Source organism: Solanum dulcamara, chromosome 5 (assembly GCF_947179165.1).
Source record: "Solanum dulcamara chromosome 5, daSolDulc1.2, whole genome shotgun sequence".
NCBI lineage: Eukaryota > Viridiplantae > Streptophyta > Magnoliopsida > Solanales > Solanaceae > Solanum > Solanum dulcamara.
The window spans coordinates 1888582-1913340 of record NC_077241.1 but is presented as its reverse complement, the minus strand read 5'-3'; the positions used below and the strand labels follow the sequence as shown (position 1 = coordinate 1913340).

Below are 24759 nucleotides of genomic sequence, written 5' to 3'. Positions count from 1 at the left end.
CATTTACTTTTTGAATATGTAAAACTAATCTTTATAAACTTTATTGTTTAGATTTCAAATTAAAAATAAAACGTGTTAAACTTTTCAGTTTTCTTAGTTTCTTATTCGATGTTCGATAATTATTATTCTGCAATTTATAAACGCTTATTATTAATAAATAAATAAACAATAACATATTAATTTAATTTCACAAATACGATTTAGAAATGATATGATGTATATAGTAGATCATACCTCTTAACGTTCATTATTAACAAACAAACAACAACACATTTAGTGTAATTCCTCAAATGAGGTTTAGAAGAATAGAAACTATAATTTATTATCGCTAATTAAAAAGATAAACACTCAATTAGAATCCATATTTTTCATTCATTAAGCACAAACCCGAAATATCCAATACCTTTTTTGAATTAATGTAATGACATTAATGTGGTTGTTGGGGGGGGGGCTCATTTGTTGCTTTAAGAAAAATATCATAGACCGTTAAACTATTAAATTTTGCATGAAAATGTATAAAATTTACTCCATAATGTTTATGCCTTTGCAATTTTGCATGAACATAGTATATGAAGTATTCCACATTTATGGAGGGGTCGAAAAAGGCAGTATCACAAGAAATATGATACCCAATTTATCTTGATGTTTATTAGTGATTGATCCCATGGATCGAACATGTAATTTATATTTGTTATTTATTGATAGGAGATAATGATATTTTAAAAAAAAAAAAATTTGAAACCTCGTTATTCTCAATTATACCCTTGAGCGACAAAAAATAACAGTCATAATACATAAATATGACCATTAACTTGACTTCGGCTGGCAACTATGACCTCTAACTTTACTAATGCACAAGTAGACACTTTAACTATTCAAAATTTGAATAAATAGACATTCGTTGATTGTGCCACATAGGACATGTGTGTCTACTTGTTTAATTTCATATAAGTTTAAGTACTTATTTGTGCACACACAAAGTTGGAGGGCATAAATGTGAAATGAGGTCAAGTTAAAAGGCATATTTATGTATTATACCAAGATAATATATCAATTATTCCTACAAGTTAAAACAAAAGTAAAAACCTAAACATAAAAATAAAAATAACGCCCACCGTGGGGCTCGAACCCACGACCACAAGGTTAAGAGCCTTGCGCTCTACCAACTGAGCTAGACGGGCTTCTGTTTTTGTAACATTGTGTAATTTAATAACTTTCAATTCAACAACCATCTTGTTGTCTTAACTGACCAACAACCTTGGTGGAATCTAGTTTAGCGCGTAGTTTAATACAGTAATCAACCCAACTTTCTATTCATCCAGTATTGCTAGTTAATTTTGCTTAGAAAAAAATGACATAGTTAATTTGGACCTCTTCATTTCGTGGGGCAGATAAACAAAGCAACTATAATGTCCTAAACATTTAAAATTTGAGAATAAGTCTCTCTAATCATTGTCTTTATTTGATAAAAATGGTTAGAGATTTGACAATTATAGTGTGAGTTGGTCCCCTATTGCTATAAGCCTAGATCAAGCTTTTGATTGTCTTGGTATTTACTATATAAAACTAAGACAAATTTCTTATGATACATCAAATTTAACTCGACTATTAATAGCTCAAAACAAAAGGCATTTGTAAAAGATTCAAAGTGCTAATCGTTTCATCCGGTGCCAAAGCCAGAATTTTTAGTAAGAAGTTCAAAATATAAAAAAGTAGACACATGAACTAGTCGAAGGAGGTTCAACATCTACTATATATATATATATACGTAAAATTATTTTAACTATGTATAAAGAGTATAATTTTTCACCGAATGGAGTTCGGGGTTCGAACCACTGATTGTAGGATGTCTCCGACCCTGGTTCCATCGTATCTAATACTAATTTAAGTTATGTTATTATTAATTTTGTTGGTGTGGATAAAGCTTAAATGGTTGGAACTTCTTTTTAAATATACCCATCAACATACTTCATTTGTCTTAATTCAAACTAATACAGTATGAATTACTGTTTATTGTTTTAAACTTGGTACATATTTTCTTGCTTTCCATTTCACTTTTTTCTTACTTATAAATTGAATACGACGTCTTCTGTCATCAAGGATATTTGAAATTTCTTCATCATCATTAATCAATTAAAGGTTTCAGATTCAAATTTTAAATATAAAAAAATACGACATCTTATATAATTAAAGGGTCAGTATGGTAAGACATTTGAAATCCCCTTCATCATTGTTAACCAAAGTAAGGTTTCGGATTCAAGTCTTCGTGACTATATAATGGAGAAAGAATATAGTCATGGGCATTGTACTACAACCATCATTTTCGAGTTTAGCGTGTCTTGCCCATTTCAACTTATTGAGCAAGGAACATGCGTTGCATTTCTTTTTCTTAGTCTTTGTTCTTCCCCCTTTAAGAAACATTTTTTAAAAAAAGAAGAAGTTGAAGGTGGGGAAGGAATAATGATAAGTTTACTCCCTAAATTATTAAATAAATTTCACTTTTACTACTTGTGATCTATAACTTAACATGTTTAACTTTCAATCAGTAGATATGAGTATTTTTAGGCTCAAGAATATGTCATATCTGAATATTTATAGAATTATATACCGAAAAATATGAAACAATTACACAAATTTTATATATCTAGTGAACAATTTAAGGGATGAAAAGGTTATTATTTACTGTAAATTGTGGATATTCATAAGCAAACAGATTAAAAATGCACTATTCAATTTCAATTGGTAGATATGTATGTTTTTAGACTCGAAAATATGTCATATTTGAATATTTATAGAATTATATACCGATAAATATGAAATAATTACACAAATTTTATATTTCTAGTGAACAATTTAAAGGGTGAAAAGGTTAATATTTACGACAACTTGTGAATATTCATAAGCAAACAGATTAAAAATGCACTATTCAACTAATTGAAAATTAAATGTGTTTAATTAAATATTGTAGGAACTAAAATAAAATTTATCAATAACTGAAGGACTTAAAATAATATTAATTAACTCTAAAGAAAATGCAAAGAGTAAAAACATATATAAACTACTTTTCACGCAACGTTATTTAAACATTCCCAAATGGCTACCTCTACTATGAAGCAACCACTTTATTTGTCCCCCCAAAAAAAAAAAAAAAATCCTTTACTAGTAAGCAATTAACTTCCATTCTTGACTTTTTGTCAATATTCTTTTCTCTCTTAGTTGTAAAGATATGTGGCCATGAAGAGGAATTAAGTGAAACATAATTGGCTAGCGATGTTAGAGTCGTGAAAACGTTTGTTGACATACTCAATTGGAACTTGATCAAATAAGAGTTATTCATTCCCTCTGTCATCACTTCAGAACTCACAACGTCTAAATTCTGAATACAGACGATCGATCTATTCCAATGTGTGAGAGACCTAGTGGTAGCGGTGTACAAAATCTGTTATCTCTCCCCACGACGCTGAGTCATCGGAGGAATAGGACCATGCCACGACGAACATTATTAATTCAACGTCATAGGGCAAAAAAGAGTATAGAAAGATGGAAATCTGAGCCTTGTCTTTGGAGAAATATTTATAGAGTTGGAGGTGAAAATGAAGATGATCGTCGTCGTCAAAGATCGACGACGTCGTTGGAGGTCCTTTTCCGGCCACAAACTTGTTCGGATTTATTTTTCTCATCGGATTATCTTAATGTTCCTTCTCCAAAGAGTACTCAGGTAGGTAACATTATTGGTTTTTTGTTTCTTCATTTGCTAATTATTATATTAGTTTAATATGGCTAATTAAGTCATTAATAAAGGTAATTGATAATGTGTATTAATTAATTACTATAGTTTAGACCACTATTATGTGAAATAAATATGATCTTTCTATTCTTTATTAAAAAGCCTTGATTTTAAGTCATTGGAAATGAAAAAAATTGAGCGATTCTCTTTAATGTGTTGTATGAAAAGCGAATTTACATTAGTCAGGTCAATAAATTTTAGATAACAATTGGTCATACTACACACACAAAAAAGTTGATTGTCGTTTAGTGATAAATATATATATATAAATATATATATGTCATGTATTTATTGAGTTGATGTATACGATAATTTTTTTTGCAATATTGACATGGTAATTAAATTACACCTTGTATAAGTGAACCAAATATGTGAAAAACAAGTAGTGCTCAATTTCATATATTTTTACTTTCAGTTTCTTTGAGTTCATCAAGTGAATCAATTGTCAATTTACTAACTAGTCTTGGATCAAAAAGTTGGAGGAAAATATAATGTGATTGATTTTTTTTCTATAATCGTGGTATTCCGATTAGTTTATGCGCATTCGATTAATTTTATTAGGTATATGTTATATACATTCAACATAATACAAGTATCGGAATAACTATATTCATCAATGCTTGAATAGAATGTTTTGCCTAGACTAAAATTTGAACTTGATATCGTCTTGTGATTTTCAGGAAAATTCATTGACTACTAGAGCACACTCTTGAGTGTCATTGTTGCTCATTTTAACTTTTTTATACTGTAAAAAAGACAGCTTGATACACTAAATTTTCGAAATATACGTCAAGAGGTTCGAGCCAAAAGTCGGACCATGTCATGCCATATTATATACAATTTTATCTTATATTTCTGCAAGAAATTGTTTCTACTGACTTTATATATATATATATATATATATATATATATATATATATATATATTATTAGTTATTTCTAAATTCCATGACTTGTTGTAGGTGTACAAGAAGGATGCAAAAGTTGTGGTTAATGTGACAGTTGAGGGAACTCCTGGACCAATTCAAACCATGGTCAAGTTGGGATCAAATGTTGAAGAGACCATAAGACTTGTACTAAATAAATATAAAGAAGAAGGTCGAAGTCCTCATCTTGATGATTCTTCATCATTCAAGTTGTACACTTCTCTCTTTAGTCTTGAGAGTAAGTTCTAACAAATATTTCAGAAATTTTGAGTTTAAGTTATATATATCGTTATTTTAAAAAAGTATTTTTCACTCGTTGATACTCGTTGATCAAAGATATAATACATTAATAGATTTTTTAATTTGGTCTCAATACGTACTGGTAAGTAAATATTTCAACTTTGAGAATGCACATTTAAACATCTCAACTTCATTTAAGTTGGCGCCGTATATATACTCATCCTACATGACATTTAGTGTCATCGTGTGGTTTATATCTCATCCTACATGGCATTTCACGAGTGTTTACGGGGTCAATTTAAACCAAATTGAGATGTGTTTAGATATGAATTCTCAAAATTGATTGTTTACGTGATAATTAGCTGTTAATGTCAAGTTAAGCTATCTTTATTATGCCTTGAACAAACACTAAAAAATGTTTTTAATATAGATATTTTTCATGGAAGAGATTTTCTATAAGAAATAAAAATAAATAATCTTACATTATTACGGAACACACTATATTACGTGCAAAGCATGATGCCATTGTTTAATGATATTTTAATATTTTTCACTTGTTATTGTAATTTTAAATATGTAGGGATATTTACTACTTGAAGTTAAAGGCAGATTGAGGATTAGATTCATAGTAATGTAAAATTATGGATTCATATATAATATTTATTGAGATTTTTGATAATCTTTTACATATATATATTCATACTATGCGTAAGAAGTTATGGGTCGTGTTCAAATGAACCTGTAATCAAAAGGTTATGTCTGCCTTTAATTGAAGTGGCGAATTAAGTACTCAATAACTATATATTCTTTTTCTTATAGTAATTTTGTTGAAAGGGAGTATTGAAGCAACGGTATAATTGTTTATGTGTGATCTATATGTCAAGAATTTAACCCATAAAAAATCATAATAAGAATAAGCTGTCTAAATCACACCTCTTGAGGTGTGCGGCCTTTTTTTGAACCCTACTTAATTTTCTTATGTTTTAATTATAGGTTTGAATAATTCAGATGTGATTGGTCGGGCCCTTCCCCGGACCCTACGCATAGCGGGAGCTTAAGTGCACCGGGCTGCCAATTGGAGATGTGGGAAGCAGAAGCTTTCACCTTTGCAAGAGTAATAGTAATAATGGAAATAATTCAATGGAATCAAATTCCAATCCATTTCTTTCTCTCCATGGATTCCTTGCTATGAAGATCAATAGTTGGAAATTCCTTAGTTGTATACATTGTTTTGATTAATCGTCACAGATGAGATATGAATTCAAATTTTAAAAATTTATGATTTTTGAAGTTTTTTACTGTATCAACAAAACTGAAATCAATATTTTTATCTTATGAATTTTGAACCACGTTTATTATGTTGTATCAAACCATAATGAATAATAAATCAATGTATATTTCATTAATAGTATGATTGCGCCAACGGGTAATGAGATAATTTTACAGTTTGTTTGGATGGTTATTAGTAGCGATTGACTTATTTTTAAGCAGCTTATAAGTTGAAAACTGCTTATAAGTTATAAAAAAAAAATAGGTGCTGACCAACTTTTTTTTTTTGACTTATAAACTGTTTTCTACTTATAAACTGCTTAAAATAAGTTCATCCAAATAAACTCAACTATTTATTGAGGCTTATTTTAAGCACAAAATGACTTTAAGTTGGTCAGTCAAACACTCAAAAAAAAGTTGAAAACAGTTTATAAGTCAATTCAAACGGCCTCTAGATGTTGCCCATTGTATTGTATATCATGTTGCAAGTTTAAATAGAATGAAAAATTAATTGTTGGTAAAATTTTATTGTATTATATTATTAAATTTATCATTATATAAATAAAAAGTTTAACGATCAATTTGGTATGCCTGTATCGTTATTTTTTTTTCCTTATTTTATCGATCTTTATTTATTATTTAATAATCTTTATTTTTTTATTTACCCTAATCAATAACGTAACAACATATCCAGTGTATTTCTACTAGTGGGATTCAAGTGTACTTAGGCTAAAAGTTGTTTTCGAAAGATTCTCTCACGCAACGCATAACAAAGCAGCTTGAACCAAAAATACAACAATAAATTAATAAGACATAGCAACGTAACTAAGCTATAGCAGATAATAGAAAAAACATAATATAACATTCAAAGCAAAATAATGCAAAAATCAAAGCATCTGAAACATCAAATGGTAAACCATAATCAAAAGACAGAAAACAACAAGAATAACGCAAGGAGAAATCGATCTAATAGCTCTACTCCATAATCTACTTTCTTAGAAATTTATTTTTCAAATTGTTTATGTGTGACATTATATAACAACATAAAATGATACAATTTATCTATATTAATCAAAATAATATAATACAATAAAATACAACATAACATAATATAATATACTACATTATAAAATAATATGTAACAATGATTGATAATATATCTAATGTATTTTCTTAAATGAAATCGAAAAAGAAAAACTTTTTCCATAAATATTATTTTCGATACACTCGTAAAGAACTCAAATTACATCCAAAAAAAATTTACATGTTGACTCAAATTTTTAATTATAAAATAATTAATTAAAAATATAGTATGTTATAATTATTTTTAATTAATTTAGAATTATTTGACAGTCCTGCCAGTATCCAGATCAACAAACACCTTTCCTCCCGGAACTATTCACTCCGGCTCCGGTCCAGAGTTTTACCGCCGGCAAACAAACCGGAAGTTTAACAGGTGGCGCAATACGCACCGGCGTACCGATCAACGATTAAGGATCTCTAATCTTATCCTGCGCCAGTAGGCTAACAATGGGAGATATGTTGATATGGCTACTCTTCTTCTTCATAGTCATAGCTATACTTGTTATGGTTATTTTTCAGGTTAATTTTCTATAAAACCCCCAAATTCAACATTTTTTCTTCATTATAATACTTTATTTTTGCTGTTTTAGAGTAATATTTTTTCATTCTAGTAATTACTATTGGAGATTTATGGTTAGCTTACTTATATGAATTACTAGTAATGGGGTGCCCAAAGATGTCACCTAGTAGGTGGGGGTGGTGTGGTGGGGATGGGGATGGGGGCTACAGGTGTTGGAGACTCGGTGGCGAATATAGGATTTTCACTCAGGGGAATCAAAAAAATAAAAATGTAGTGCCATGAATTTGAACATGGAACATGATGGTAAAATTTGAAACCCCTAAATCATTGAGTCAACCTGTATTCAGTGGATTCGAAATCAATATATATACGGAAAAAATAAAAAATAAAAAGTTACCTTATATATACGGGTGTTGGGGGTGGCCCACGCCTCCTATTTGTTTTCAGAGCAGGTGGCGTGAACTCTGATTCGATCTGGGTATTCAATCCCGTCACTGAGATTCTCAGTTGACTCCTTAACCTTGATAGGAAGATGGTTTATTTAATAATTTGTGCATAAAGGTAAGGAACTTTGGATGAACTAATGCGCATGGTTGTAAGCCTCGCTCCTTTTCCTTCTTCTTGTTGATGGATATCTTGTTCGTACACATCTTCTCTTTGTTTATCTAGTGAGATACGGATAGAGTTATAAAGGTCAAATCTTTGATGATTCCATCATCTATGATTGCGTTGTGAAAACTTTTGAATAGGTATCCTACGTCTGAACATGTGGAAAAGCTCTTTAATGGAACTTTAGCCTTAACCGATCATGACCAAGAAATCACTGGTTTCTCTTGGTGGGCCGGGAATGCCTGACTTATTTTGGGCCTAAGCAAAGAACCTATTTGAAGTGGCCCATTTCGTACTGGAGAAGCCAATGTATGAACAAGGATTGATTTTACTTCCCCACCTAGCTACTCTAGGTTGGGGGTAGACTTTGGGGGGAAGTTATAGACACCTTTTCATGCTTTGTATCTTGGAAAGTCACGTGTATAACTTGTTTTCTCTACTTTCATTAGGAAAGTTATTTTCCTCATTTTTAAGGTACTTATTTCTAGAGATGGCAATGGAGCGGAGTGGGACGGTTGCGGAGGGGGTTCGGCTTCAACCCACAAAAACTTTAACCCGCCCCGCATAGTAAGATTTTCTATTTTCAAACCACCCTGCCCCACATATACCCGCCCCGCCCCGCCCTGCCCTGCCCCGTATATCAAAACAAATCATTTTAATGAATAATTTTTTCTCTGTTTACATGTAATTGTATTATTTTTCTAAGTGTAAACTTACTGTTCTTTATTAAAACAACTTTTTCAATTATTGTATCACATAATCAATGGACAAGTTCCCTTTTTTTTGTTTGGTCTTTGGTAACAATAATCCATGAAATAAATAAAACAAATTTGCTTCAGTTTCTTTTTTCAAAAAAAAAAAAAACTTGCTGCTATGGAAGTATTGTAGTTGCAGTTTTGATTTTCATGTTTGTAAATGACAAACTTAGTTATTGAAATAAGCCTCTGCAAATTTCTTACCCCAAATCCTCACCCACTTGATTCTCTTTAAAAATGTTTGAACCCTGCCCCGCCTCGCCCCGCATTCATCTAAACCCGCCCCATACCCGCAGAAGCTTAAACCCACCCCGCCCCACATCCGCTCTGCCCCGTTGCCATTCCTACTTGTTTCCCTAGAGAAAATATTTTCCAAATAATTTGACCAACCGAACATGGAAAAATTGGAAAATATTTTCTTGATTGAGGCCAAGTTGATTGGTTGACTAATTTGAGCTCCTGAAGGTTATAAGTCTTAATGTCTTATGATTCAACAGTGTGAAGGTTTTGTGAGCATCTTGTTGCAGTGGTCCACATAATTAGGTCTTGGAATTATATTCTTAAATTGTCTGCAATGGTATGTACAAGAGTTTGATGCTCTTCACCTATTCGCGGCACAGTATCGTATGATTGTGCCTAAGTTTCTGTTAGAAATAATATGCAGAAATTTCTGTCACGTATTTGGGAGCTTCATCAATAGAATGTAAGAATATTCCGGTGTCTAGTTTTAAGGAAAAGATATTTGCATCTTTGTTTTTCACTTTTCTTGTAATTGTCAGATGCTCTGAATGATGTTTTTGTTTGGAACTCTATTCGACTATAACTTAACCAAAACTACTCTGAAGTCGAGGTTTTTCTATTTATTTTTCTTTAATGAAGACGTTTTTTTGTTTATAAAATGAAGTCTGACAATTTGAAGTTCATTGCAGCTCATCTGCTTAACTGATCTAGAGTTTGACTATATCAATCCTTATGAAACTGCATCTCGTATAAACAAAATTGTTTTACCTGAGTTCATCACGCAAGGAGTTCTGTGCTTCCTCTACTTGATCACAGGGCATTGGGCTATGTCGCTCTACTGCGTTCCATATCTATACTACAATGTCAAGTTGTAAGTTCTCTTTCCCTTTAGTGCAATAATGAAGTTATGTTTTGGTCACTTTTAGGTCTGCTTGTCTATGAAAGAAAATTAATGCATTTATGTAAAAAAAAAAATACTGAGACGGCATGAATCATTATAAGTAAATTATCATGTTGGTCTTAACATTTCTTTTAGGCTTCCATTATGTTAGAGACGGTTTTAAGTCATGATCCTCCATTTATGCACATTCATGATTCCTCCATTTATGCACATTCTTTGTTACTGTATGCAGTATTACTCACTTCGTTTTATTTTATGTGTCGCTATTTTCTTATCAGTCCGTTCTAAAAAGAAACTTTCTACATTTGGAACACTTTAACTTGATCCTCCATTTATGCACATTCATGATTCCTCCATTTATGCACATTCTTTGTTACTGTATGCAGTATTACTCACTCCGTTTTATTTTATGTGTCGCTATTTTCTTATCAGTCCGTTCTAAAAAGAAACTTTCTACATTTGGAACACTTTAACTTTGAACTTCCCATTTTACCCTTAGTAACATGTGTTTATAGGTACTGAAATCTCATAGCATGTTTAGATACCGCAAGTTTTAAAAGTCCGTCCTTTCTTAACTCCATGCCAATCAAACTACACCACATAAATTGAGACGGAGTCGGTGCTTTTTATCATTACTTTGCATAGAATGAAATGTAAACTAAACACACTATGTTTCCTTTCCTTATTGTTGGTGGTTTTCGTGTATCTTCATGTGTCAATTATTCCTTGGAACAGAGGTCAGATCAAGACATTTCTTTGCCAGTTTTGCTTACACATACTTTTTTAGGCGTTGAGTTAGTACTAAATTTTGCATTCAACAGACTTTTCTGTTTCTTTTACCGTTTGCAGTCCACTTGTCTTGTGGTGTCTCTAGCTGGATATGTTACTGTAGTTCTTTGAGATAAAGATGTTAAGTTCATGCATTGATTGTAGCAAATCTGTGTCATAATGTATCAAGCTTGTCCAAGAAGTTACATATTTCAAAAAAAAAAATGTGTCGAGCTTGTCCGATGCTCCGATCTCAAGTTCAATCAGGATTGTGTGCACTGGGGCAGGCTCAAGTGTAACATATCTTTGCAATTCTAGGTTTCAATTACTCAACATACCTACTGCATTAGAGCTTTGACTAATGCAGGGATGACTCTTGAACTCCTCCTAATGATTTTTTTTTTTCAAATTTCGTATTTTCCTTCGTTTCTTTCTGTCTTCTTTTAGTGCACTTTTATTAGATACGACACGGGTTTGGCAACATTTTTGGAGAGTCTGAATAACATAGGTTACTAATCAGTAATTGCAAATTGAAAAGGCTCTTGTTAAACTGTTCTCTTTTCATGCAAAGATGATACTTATTCCTGCAGTCCTATTTTCTTCCTTTTTACACAAGAGTTATATTGAGCTTCCGGTTAGTCGTCATGGAGATAACTGTTTACCTAACCATCTTTTGTGTATGTGCTTTGTCAACACTTAAATTATATTGCTTTTCCTTTTCTTTTTGCTAATTAGTTGAAATTTTCTCAATTTGTTGATATTTACTGCAAAGTGAAAGTTTTTGTTACCCTGGTTATAATAAATAGAGAGTGGTATATTATCCCACAAATGACTATTAGACAATGGCGGTTGCTCACCACCAAGACTTAGTATTGTACTACCTCCGTCCCATAGTAGATGGGCATCTTACTAAAAGTGTTTCTCCCATATTACTTGATCACTTACTGAATCAAGATAGAATTAATTAAATTTTTTCTATTTTACCCCTACAATTAATACGGCCTTCTGAATGTTAGCAAATCCCAATACTAACTATTTCTACACTCTATGTATATTGCATTGATATAAACAAAGGGCAAAATGGTAAAGTCTTATAATGTATTAATGATTTCTTAATCACCGTGTAAAGTTGGAAGTGCCCATCTATATGGGACGGAGGTAGTAGTATTTATGGGAGAAGTCCACACAACAAGAGCCGGTTTGATTCTAGCCCTTTCGTCCTTCCCCTGCCCGAATCCCCTTATGTAAAGGGAAAAAAACACTATGCCTCCGTAGGGCAAAGAAAGGTAAAATTGATGAAAGTATTGCCAGTATTCTGTGTACTAACTCAAAAGTTTGTAGCATTGCTTCAAATTTTTGATCTCGTGAAGTTGACTTGGCATTCGTCCTTACTAATAAAAGGAAATCTATGCAGTGTTTTTCCATTTTCAACTATGAAAGAGGCCTTCAATAGACATTTCTTTTCCCGAGAAATGACCTATAGAAATATTGGCATTGGGGGGGCTTCTTCACTGGCTTGAACCTGTACTTGGTACAATAGTAATCAACATAAAGCTTGTATTTTTTTGTACTGCTATGATAAATAGACCCAAAAAAAGAAAGATTACATCATGGTAATTTTCTTTGGGGAAGGAATTCTTACTCTGAATAATACGATAATGGCATTTAAGATTTTTTATTACTTGTGTTCATATATTAGTTGCCAGAAATTGTTACTGCTTGTGCTTGCCAACTGATCTATGTTGCTTGGACTCTCCAAATATGTTGCCTCCGCCTTGTTGGATCCTCCAAAATTCCACTACTTTTGGAGGATCCGACACACACAGACACACAACAGCATAGATCCCACCAGTAAGGTTTGGGGAACACAGACCTTACCCCTACCTTGTGTGAGGTTCTGACACACACCCGTTGATATTTTTATGAGTCCGAGCAACATAGCAACTGATTCCGTCTGATACATTTGATCATTTCATAAATGTCTTCTGTACTCTTCTTTCTTTGTTAGGTACATGCAAAGACGGCACCTTATAGATGTTACTGAGATTTTTAATATGCTCAATTGGGAAAAGAAACAGAGGATTTTCAAACTTGGCCACATCATAATTCTTCTTCTCATTTCATTATTTTGGTAAGTTACTGTGTGTAAACTCTTTGATTGTTAAATCCTATGTCGCTCAAACTCTTAAAAAATGTTGACGGTTGTATGTTGGATCCTCCAAGATTATTAGTGCATTTTTTGGAGGATCTGCTACGCGCACGACATAATTTTTATAGAGTCCGAGCAACATATGTTAAAGCAATTCAAGCAAGAAACTACTGACTAACTCAATTTCTTTTTTCTGTAGGGTGATTTATTCTGCTTTGGAGGATGACGAACTCGATTTATAGCTCTAAATCCCCTCTTTCAACGAAGTATTTATCACCATCAACTGTGGCAAATCTACGTCAATTTTTTTTTTGTACAAGTTGGCTTGTCCTCCTAGTTCATTTTTCTTGCAAGTTTTAAGGTTAACTAATGATAGATTAGGCCGCAGATTCCTCATCTTGTTTTTATCATTTGAAGCTTAACTTTAACCGTCATGTATACAGCTTTTGGGTAACAATAGTTTTTTTCAGGATCCATAGGTTGTGTTAAAGTTTTGATCGGTTAATAACATGGTAATTATCCCTGCCAGTACCGGAAGTGATGATAGAAGTGTAAATATTGTCAACGTGTGAATTCTCGTCTTGTGGAGTGCAAGTTTATGGTCACTTAGATGACATGAGAATGTAATTCCATTGATTTTATCTTGTTGTCTTTTAATGCAAGGAATAGTTACGCAGGAATTATATTGTAAGAATTGTTCTTGTAGTGAATAATAATTCGAAAATTATTTTGCGATGAGAGGATTGTCTATTGTTAAAAGTAATGTCTTGAGCTACTCTAATCTATTTATTACAAATTATCATTCTTATTTCATATTCCATTTTCTTTCATAAATTAATATCTAGATATCTACTTGACTTATGTGAGTCAACATAATGAAAAGTATCTGGAATTTTCCACTTGCACAATATTATTCCAGGACAAAAGCAACAATAAAAACAACATACCGAGTTTCATTAATGGAGTCTGGAGAGAATAATATGTTACGTAGACCTTATCCCTACTTTATAAAGATCTTGAAGATCATTTTCAATCAAAACAGTATACACCAGATCATTTAATAAATGAAACAGTATATAAGCATCGACGATTGATCAACAAAACAATAGACTCCAAATTGCTTCAAAACTAAATTGAAAAACTTCATGTACTCTCTGAAGGGTCCTAAAAGTCTAACTCTTACAAATGATAACATGAACAACAATATATAGGTAATTCTTGAGCTATGTCATGGTTCCTCTTCATTTGCTCTTTCCGCGGCTTCTATCTCCGAATCAAGTTTGTTTATTAGCTGCTCACTTACATGTTTCGCAACAGATATCATGTCAAGTATGACGCTAGGGTCCAACCCTGCACCTCCTCGTTTAGTCAATCCACATATTAGTCCATGTCTATTAACAGAAATAGAAACAGCTGAGCTCATTAGGGATTCCTCCTCTGAAGTTGCATCGACAATGTAGTGCCTTCCGACCTGCAATTATTGAAAGGAAAACATCCACGTTGGATATAAGTAACAGTTGTATAAAATGGATTCAAGATTAGTAGGGTTGGTTTACCTTTGTCAAAGTAACTATGACAGGTACTCCACTGGTGTCGAATTGCAGAAATTCTTCATCACTAACATCCACATCTGCGTGCTCATCTGATGAAGCAGCTTCACGAAACTGAACTCTCGGAATACCAGTATTGCTCAGTGCTGCCTGGAAGAACATCAGTCATCACTGCTTAGAATGTATCAACTGAATATGGTTTCTTTCTATCATCCAATCTTCCGTAGCAATTTTTTCTAAGATTAGTCGGAATATGGGGAATAGTGCTTTTGAGTTGCATTCTCGAGTATCACAGCATCTCTAAAACAGTCGAACCAAGTTTCACCCTCTTTTTCCTTGCTAGTACATGATGAGGAAACGTTGCTAGAATGTACCTTGATTGCAGCACCTAGAGCGTCCAGCAGATTTCCATCCGAGCTAATGACAAGGCAATCGACATACAGATCCCAGCATACCTTTCCTTCTTTGATCAAGAGAGACGCCGGATCAATTCCAGCCCCTGCAAAATGAAACACATCACAAGATTATCAACTCGAGAGATGCATAAGTGCAACATTTACACCAATAGCTGGAAACATTCCCAGTAGCAGAAACGTGGATTTATTAAGACAGAAGTGTGGATTTTCCTTTCAAATACCTGCTCCACTTTTACCACCCAAGAGACTCCGCTCAAGTGCTGTCGAGAGCTCTGTGGACAATTCCTCACCTCCTCTGCCCTGCATGAATCAACATAATCGAAACTGATAAACTGATAAAATACTAACAGAGGTATGTCATAAGAAGAGATTTACAGTGCGCCTTTATGTTCGGAATAAGAAAGGTTATTGCCAATTATAGAAAATGAAGAAGGAACTTACGTTGGTGCTTGAACCAAATTTTCTAACAAAATTATGAAACAGATAAACGAAAACTCAGAAGTAAACTGAATCCATGTACACACCTCAAATGATGGCTCTGCTGTGGGACTGCACTCTACGTAAATAAAAACCTTTCCATGGTCAGGATGAGATAAACTTGGTTTTCCAAGTTCCGCCTACAATAAGAATTGAATAGGCCAACTGAAACAACTTCCATGACAAAATTGTACAGAGATTATTAAAGAAAATCACGATAGCATCATTAAATCTAAAATGTAAAGTAGAAAACGTGTTTCAACGCCTAGATCATAACAGTACCTTGACACTGGCAATAACATCAGTTGCACCCAACTTGACTTTTGCAGATCCATTTGCCTTGTAAGAAGCAATAAAGTTTAATACTAAGCTTGAGTTGTAGCAAAAGAAACACTTAAGGGCGACAATTTTATTATCTATATAACAGAACCTAACACTACCTGAGGAATAACACCTGTTTCCACATAAATTGGTCGATAAGTTAGCCGTTTTCTACCATCATTGCGTAGATCCTGGGCAATACCACCCTTAATAAAGTTCTTTTCTCCAACAGATAGCCCTACCATCTCTGTAAGTGAATGAAATCATACGCAATCTCTCCTTATAACAGTTGCAGAAGGATTATAACAGTTCATAATCTTGGCAAAAGGATTAGAGTAAATGATATGAAGTTTATGACTTTTAATCCCAAGTTTGGAAACTCAAATATAATGGTAAATATTTTCAGTTCATGCTCTCCCTTTTCCCATTCATATAATGAAGTTTCGAAATATAAATTACTTCCTCCATTCCAAAAAGAGAGTTCGAGGTTAGTGTCTTATGACAAGGCACCTAATTATTTTTGTGTGAATTCAAATATTGATTTGTTAATCTTCTTTAGATAAAATTTACATACTTAGAAGCTATAAGAGAAGTTCTTCCTCACCAAATTTGTTTGGCAATAACTTAAGAAAGAAGGACGGACTTTTGACATATGAACCACATACACACACAATACTACATAAACCATTGATACCAACAAATTGTACCAATTACTAGAAGAAACAGTACATCAATTCCTACAAGACATATTTACATCAATACATAAATAAATTCTCATTTTTAGAGGAAGAGAAGGAAACAAAAAAATTATCAAATAACAACAAACAACCCAGTGTAATCCCACAAGTGGGTTTAGGGAGGGTAATGCGTACATAGACTTTACCCCTCCATTGAGAAGGTAGAGAAGGTAGAGAGGTTTTCTCTGATAGACCCTCGGCACAAAATTATCAAGTAACAACAAATATTATTCTTTCAATCACTCTTTACACTTCTACCGTTCTTTTTCTTTTTCCAACTCTAGAAAACACCTTTTATAGGTTCTCTTTTCTTTACACTAATTTTTGCATTCTTAAATCTAAGGGGAAATTATTACAATTCACGGAACAGTTGTCTGGCTTGGTAGGGTTTTTTGGGTTTACAAGTTCGAGTATCGCTGCTGGAAAAGATAGAGAGAGAGAAGTTACTTACAAGTTTGATTTTATCTGCCGGAAAATATGGAGAGTTTAGAGTTTTGCAGCAGCCGGAGAATCGTGACTCTCGCCGGAGAAGAAGCCGATAATTTGAAGAATAATCTGAATTTGGGTTCTCAAATAAGGGCTCAGAATTCGATAAAAAGAATTTGGGCCTATGAGACCCACTGGGCCGTGAACCCAAACCTTTTCGATGTCATTTACATTTTTGTCCTTATTTTGTGTTGCTCTTTAATTATTGACCCGGACACAAATATTAAGCCAGAATTTAAAATTTATGAGTTCGAGATTTGCTTTATTTTAAAACTAGATTCTAAATTAATAATTTGCACATATTAATAAATTTCTTAAGATAAATATAAGGTTTGGATTAAAGCTACTGAATTCGGCCGACCCCATATCTCTCCTACTTTAGCTTCGTCCTTTTCCAAACAATATTCTTTTTCGTAGGACATAAGTTTATATTTTCACATTATAATATCAATAAGTTATTCCCTACCCCTTTACAGATGCAACATAAGTTCTATCAACCCATTTGAAGAGAAAATTATGCAATTAAATAAAAAGGGAAATTAATGGTACGCCCCATGCAACCAAAAATAATTACTCAAAAATATTTATTTTAGAAAATGCTACAATTGATACATGTTTAGGACAAAAATATTTATAAAATATCCAACATGTACGTATATTATATACTTTGGGGTCTATAATTCACATGTGTAAACTCTAATAATAAACACATTATCTAATAATAGTGTGATTCAATTATTTTTATTGTACATAATCGTGTTTGCAACTCATTTGCATGTAAGGCAAAATCGTTAATAATCATCTATTAGTCATACGATAGTGACTTCGTTCTCAAACTAATTGTTTGACAAAAATTGAAATTATTAGTATTTCAATTGAAAGGCATTACTAGTAATCGTGAGTAAAATTATATCAAAGGTAGACGTACTGAAAGGTGCAAGTAATTCCCTCAAGGAAAGCTAATGTTGGATTATTTTTATTTTAATAAAACCTTGTTGATTAAGAAAGTGAATCTCAAATGGTTGGATCATGTCTGATATTTAGGGTAAATTTGAAAATTGATCACAAGAAAAATGGTCAAAATTTGATACTATTAACGTTTTTTCTCTAAAAAATAATAAGTAATCGTTTTTTATCACACCGTGGGTAGGAAAGGGAATTACAAAGTGAGGAATCAATCTTTCACCACAAGGTAAAAATGCAAGTATATAACTAACTGAGCTATTAAATCCCCCGATACTCTAAATGTTTCCATACATGATAAAAGATATTTAACATATTGCGAAATTATTGCAATCACGCGAGGATGAGCTAACCCCAAAAATTCTTTCTTTTTTCAGATTGTAGGCTGCAGTTCATTTTGCATGAAGTCGAAATCACTAGCAATCAATTAGCCATATATCAATGGACTTGTTCTCAACCATTATACAGACCGTCCGTCACACTATGAAGTTGGTCAAATCAAAATCGTCACTTCAACTGAGAAGAGACGATATAGCCACGTGTATGAAAAAATAAATTTGGTCCAAAAAATATATCGATCAATCGAGGAAGGGGGGGTTGCTTTTCATGCAGGCAATTATAATAATTTACACCCATTCCATCAAGAGAAGAGGATCAATTCACCTTGGCTAAAACTTAACATAAACCCTTTAACTAAAAGATGAAATTCATTTCTGAGACCAATTATACATCTAATAAAAAATCCTAAAACGAACGAACGACTGGGGGGAGGCGGGTGGGGTGGGGGTGGGGGGGACTACGATGAATACTAGTTCGGATGACTACACATATCTCAACCGGAAAATGACATGCCCGGGGACACGAGGTTGATAAACAAGTTAACAACAAATGGATGTGAGAATGAAGGATCAAATAAGAACGGAAAGGTTTTACCCCTACTATGCAGGCAGCGTTACGTTGATGTCAGCTGGCTTATTTCTCGAGTCAGGTGCCAACGACGATGACCAGTTAATCGAGGAAGCGGGCATAGTTGGTTTTGCTGAAGAGTGATTATAAGGTTCTTCAATATCTGGAGTAGATAGAGGAACAACAGCAGCTGTTATAGGCTCCAATTTGTTTTTCTTGGGCTTTTGTTCATGTTGATTTCCAGCAAGGAAGCTGCCCACAACAATCTGATTCACAGCAACAAAAGAAAAAATTATAGTAATTTCGTGGAAGCAGAATAACACTTCATATTTGTTCGGAAAAAATGTCCAAAATTATCCCTCTACCATACGGAATACCTTGAACCACTGTGTGATTACACTGAATATGTTGTTGTTGTTGTACTTTGGAACTAATCATACCATCGTTGTTAGCAATTTGTCTTGAATTTGCCCTTTACCTTAAGGGAGCTTCAAGTGTGGACTCAGTGGATTCCACGAGTCAAACATATTTCGTGAAAAAGGTCAAGATTCATCCCTTTACTTTTTACTAAGGTTTAAAATTTGGCTGGAACGTCACAAGATTACCACTTCATATTTGTCAAAAGAGGTTAATTTTTGCTTACCATCGGTGAAAAAATTCCTCTCTGCGGTACGAAATATCTTAATTTTTCTATTTGTTAATACTTTAAGATCATTCATGTCCTTACTGTTAGCAAATTGTCTCGAATTTGGACTTGACCCTAATAGAGCTCTAACATCAAGTATAACGGAGGATAATTTTAAACCATAGTGGGTGGAATCCACTAAGTCCACACTGGAGAGACGTCAAAATCAAGGGCAAATACGATACGATTTGTTAACAACAAACATATGAATGACCGCAGAATATAACGGAAGGTAAGTCGAATAAAGGGGGTAAATTTGAACTTTTTTTACTGTTTTGAAAAATACTACCTAGTTTTGGGTGGATAACTTACGAAAGAGAGTAGATAACATGCTACGACTGGTCAAACTACACTAAACGTGTGAAATCAGTGAATACAACTAAAAAATTATTGTCGAAATATGCACAATGTCATTCTTTAGCCTCAACAATAGCTTAGGAGAAACGATACCTGCACAGGACCGGCAGCAACTAGTAGACCGGCAACTCCACCTCCAACAACACGTCCATCAGGGCTTGCTAGAGAAACGCTCATTCCACCAGATCTGTTTCTCATTCCTCCCGTCTCGGATGGCATAAATGATCCAGTCAATGACAGTATCTCAAACCGGCCCTGCAAGGACAGCGGAAGATGAAGGTTATGCACAAATGTCAGCCAGACATTTATGAGCAAACATAACACCTTTCATCAATTTCCAAACAGGAAAAAAAGATCCCGGTATCACAAATCTTTGCATTATAATCCCAGCATGATTTTGTTTCCGAACTAAACGACGCCTTGAAAGTCAAGTAGATAAAGGCTTCTACATTACCATAGTCAGTAGATGAAGTTTCCCACTTGATAGACTTGTACGTTTACTATCGTCTATTTAGACTTAAACTTCGCAACAAGACAAGAATAATAAATTTCACAATATCTCGAACTTCATAATCTAGTCTAATTTGACTTGGCACTACTATGAAGATACGCTTTAAATTTTAAACAAACGTAAAGATAATTGTTGAAGATCTTTCACTTTTAAACCATCGAAGAAGAGGACAGAACTTTTAAACTGATCAAAAAGATCACATATTAAGAAAAGAGGTAAAGCTGACACTAAACAGTATGAATCATAAGATTAACCATAATAAGAGAGAATAATTAGATGCAGCACCTCATACGTCAAAGTGCCACCAGAAGAGTCTGGTTGGCGCAGCGTAACACTTGAAATTACACCATTTGCTGAAAGAATGCATATTGCTCGAGGCCCTTGTTGAGAGAATGATATAATCTTCATGGTGACATCCTAAAAAGAAAACCAAAATAACGATCAACAATCTTAATGAAGTTCAATATATAATAGTCCATAAAAATGGCTGCCACTTGCCACGAGAAATTAGTCCATGAAAAAATGACTTAGTTATTGAGAATTTGAGATGTACTAGTATCATGTGAAACAGATTGGCAATGAATAGCATATCATTGTTATGTACCATATGAAAGAAAGAAATTCATACAGTACGTACACTGAAAGAGAGAAAGGGCTGTCTGTATGATAATCAAGACTTGACGCGAAGCACCAAAACTAACAAAATTCTCATAAAAATCACATATGTATACCAGAATTTGGCTTAACATTTTTACCTCTCCAGTATTGACGGTGATAATATGGGGTGTAAAATTAGCACCAACTGAGCATGAGACCCATTCACCTGCAGAAAAAAATTCAAACATTAAATCACCTTCAAAACGCTTTCGCACCTGTTACTAAAAAGCTCATTCACATTTAGAATATATTTCCACATGCAAGGAAAATCAGAAGAAGATAAAACAAAGCTCAATTAATTATATTGTTCAATTAAACATTTAATATTTGTCGAAATTTTAGTGACTTTATACATATATATTTACAGTCTGTACAGAAATGTTGGATTCAATTGAACCCATTGATTATATGCTATAATGTGGTCTGACCCTTCACTAAACCCTAGGCATAACAAGAGCTTAGTGCACTGAACTAACTAAACACCTTTTTTTTCTTCCTGTTTATATAGTTCAAGAGCATCAACACATACAAACAAATTACATCAACCATTAAATAAAAAGTAAAAAAGTTTATATCTTTACCTAAATTTTCAACATCCATCATAGCCATATGAGGCTTAATTACTAACTAAATTATGAGTGCAAAATTTAATATTTGTTTGAAAAATTATTGACTTTTTACACACATGTACATGACCTGCATCGAAACGTTGCATACAATTGAACCTATGACCTGGATCGAGGTGTTGCATACAATTGAACCCATAGATTATATGCTACATACATGTCCACTTGCATGAATGCAGGCTAAAACTGCACACAATAGAATCAATGTGGTCCACACACGTGTTGGCGTGCGCACACAAGTTTATATGACCTGCATCGCAATGTTGCATTCAATTGAATCCAGAGATTATGTGCTACATACGTGTCTAATTGCATGAATGCAGGCTAAAACTGCATACAATTCTCCAAACCCAAAACATAAGACTCTGACGAAGCTAGAAATTTTGCTCTAAATTTAATATTTATATCTAAAATAAGACCGTGGTGAAGCTAGAATGTTCAAAAATTTCATATATATCTATAAAAATAATAGTTTTTAACATATATGTATAATATATTTTTTCGATGAAGCCTATGTAGCTACACCACTAACAACATAATGGGAGTTTAGTATATCGAAATATTTCACACACATGGCGTGCACACACACACGCGTATACATGACCTACATCAAAACGTTACATTTAATTGAATCCATGGATTATATGATACATACACGTCTACTTATAAAAATGCAGGCTAAGATTGCATACAATAAACTCGATGTGGTCCGATCATTCACCCGACCCTACCCATAATAACACAATGGCAAAACTAGAATTTTTTGCTAAAAGTTGTTAAAAATATATAAGTAGTTTTTGACCTATATGTATAATCAAGGCAAAGTCAGAATTTTAATCTGAATTTTATAACAACGATTTCAAGTGTTAATAACTGGTTCTAAACTTAATATTTATACATATTTAATAAACTTCTTAATACAAAATACATTAGTTGACGAAAAGTTACTAAGGTTCTAGCTCCGCCCTTGCGTATAATATATTTTTTCGATGTAGCTACGACACTAATAACATAGTGGAAGCTTAGTGCATGACATATTAATCCAATACTAACTAAACATTTCCAAAAAGTTTAAATCTTTACCTGAATTTTCAATCTCCAACTTAGGCATATGAGGCTTACTAACTAACCCAACCGGCCGGATTTTCCCCCGTTTCTCCGACGAGAAATCAATCACCGGCGACGACACGGGAGGCGCCGACGAAATCGGCTTCGGAGAAAGCGCCGCCGCCGTAGATGGTACAGCTACCCCATCTGGTCCATACTTTCTTGGTCTACCTCTCTTCTTCTTCACTATAGCCAGTGCTCCGGCACCGGCGGCTCCGCCGGCGACTGCGCCGGTGACCGGAGTTGGTGAAATAGACATTATTTGAGGTGCTGATCCAGAAACTTGACTAGGATTTTCAGTGGTCCTAGGTGCCACATGGTAATCTGATGGTGCATCTGATCCCACCACTGTTACTCCACTGATACTCATATTAATATTTTTTCAAAAATAAAAAAAATCACCAAGAAAATCACAAAAAAAAAATATTTTTACCTTATACTCAAAAAACCATCATTTTCCTAAAATGAAAACAGCAAAATCACTCAAAAATTTTCAAAAAAATAAATAAAAATATATTAAAAATAGACTGAAAAAAAAACAAGTACCCAGAACTCAAAATAATCAAAAATAAAAAATGAAGATTAAATATTTTTGAAATCTTTACCAGCTGAAAAAGAAATACACATGGATTAAACTGGGAAAAAGATGAAGTTGTTCATTTTCTCCTTTTTTTAATTTTTTTTTGGTTATTTTCAAATTAGAGGAAGGAAAAAAAAAACAGAGCAAAACAGAGAACAGAAAGGAACTAAATGGGGAAGAATCAGAAGAGGAAAAAAATTATGAATTTTTAGCTATTTTTGAGAAATAAAGATTGAATTTTTAGCTAAAATAAGTGATGAGAAAATGTGAAAAATGGAGTTTTCGTAGAGTGAAAAGAAGAAAAGAAAAAAAAAAGGGTAATTTGGATTTCCTTATTTTTCCTAACTTTCTTCAGATTGTCCGAATCGTAATTGAAGGAAATAATAATAATAATGACAAGAAAAAAGAAATTATTAAAATATTAGGTAATTAATTAATTAATTATGGAAAGCAGGGAAATTATGTATTGTGGTTAAGAAAATATTTGGAGTCCGGTGAAAAAGAAATTTTTGAATTTTTTTTTAAAAAATAAATTAAAAAGTTTGTAGTTGGGAAAAGTGAAATTAGGTTGCCAAGGCATGAAGACAACCATTACTCTCTCTCCTTTTTCTTAAAAAAATAAAAATTAAAATAAAAGAAGGAGAAAAATAATAAAATAAATACCCCAACATTTTGTATTTTATATCAAAAAATAAATATTATTTCCCATCCATTATTGCTTTGTTATTTAATTTTTTTTTTGTGGTAAGCAAATAAAGACAAAACGTATGCATATGAAATGATAGAGCTAATTAGCAAAAATAAGAGAGAAATATGTTATATATTTTTTATTGAGATAATTCAGAAATGTGGAAAAAAAAATACAGATGCTTCAATGAAGAGATACGAGAAGTTGATAAATGAAAGATTTGATAAGGGATAAAAGTAGATCGAGGAAGAATTGGATGGAAGCAATAACATATGGAGAAGAGGGTTGTCGAATTTACGTGAACCTATGCTTTTCTCATAAATAGTATTATATTTTAAAAAAATATTAAAATATTAAATATGTTATTGTTGTTAGTTTTTTAAAAGAAAAATGTTATATGATTTGACTTATAAATAGTGAAGGAAGAAAAAGTAAAAGAAGAGAGA

At 33.0% G+C, this 24759-nt stretch overlaps 4 protein-coding genes and 1 non-coding gene across 5 annotated transcripts; 2 read left to right on the top strand and 3 right to left on the bottom strand.

The window, feature by feature from the left end:
* Positions 1-1108: 1108 nt before the first annotated feature.
* TRNAK-CUU (transfer RNA lysine (anticodon CUU)) lies at positions 1109-1181 on the bottom strand. The gene has a single exon. It is a non-coding gene; the product is annotated as a tRNA-Lys (tRNA).
* A 1996-nt stretch (positions 1182-3177) lies between these two features.
* Positions 3178-7744, top strand: LOC129889712 (uncharacterized protein At4g22758-like). Its single transcript, XM_055965120.1, has 4 exons — positions 3178-3718; positions 4749-4950; positions 5946-5969; positions 7575-7744. The coding sequence occupies exons 1-4, from the start codon at positions 3404-3406 to the stop codon at positions 7742-7744; spliced, it is 711 nt and encodes a 236-aa protein (XP_055821095.1). The 5' UTR covers positions 3178-3403.
* Positions 7568-13774, top strand: LOC129888708 (protein cornichon homolog 4-like). Its single transcript, XM_055963685.1, has 4 exons — positions 7568-7823; positions 10118-10299; positions 13106-13228; positions 13446-13774. Exons 1-4 carry the CDS (start codon positions 7752-7754, stop codon positions 13486-13488), a joined length of 420 nt encoding a protein of 139 aa, XP_055819660.1. The 5' UTR covers positions 7568-7751; the 3' UTR covers positions 13489-13774.
* Positions 13775-14227: 453 nt separating this feature from the next.
* LOC129888707 (uncharacterized) lies at positions 14228-17304 on the bottom strand. The gene is made up of 8 exons (XM_055963684.1): positions 17199-17304; positions 16130-16257; positions 15972-16028; positions 15737-15829; positions 15434-15512; positions 15171-15295; positions 14803-14946; positions 14228-14717 (listed from the first exon to the last, which is right to left on the bottom strand). The coding sequence occupies exons 2-8, from the start codon at positions 16253-16255 to the stop codon at positions 14475-14477; spliced, it is 867 nt and encodes a 288-aa protein (XP_055819659.1). The 5' UTR covers positions 16256-16257; positions 17199-17304; the 3' UTR covers positions 14228-14474.
* Positions 17305-18812: 1508 nt separating this feature from the next.
* Positions 18813-23575, bottom strand: LOC129888706 (AT-hook motif nuclear-localized protein 1-like). Its single transcript, XM_055963683.1, has 5 exons — positions 23022-23575; positions 21411-21478; positions 20941-21072; positions 20238-20399; positions 18813-19368 (listed from the first exon to the last, which is right to left on the bottom strand). Exons 1-5 carry the CDS (start codon positions 23413-23415, stop codon positions 19135-19137), a joined length of 990 nt encoding a protein of 329 aa, XP_055819658.1. The 5' UTR covers positions 23416-23575; the 3' UTR covers positions 18813-19134.
* Positions 23576-24759: the final 1184 nt, after the last annotated feature.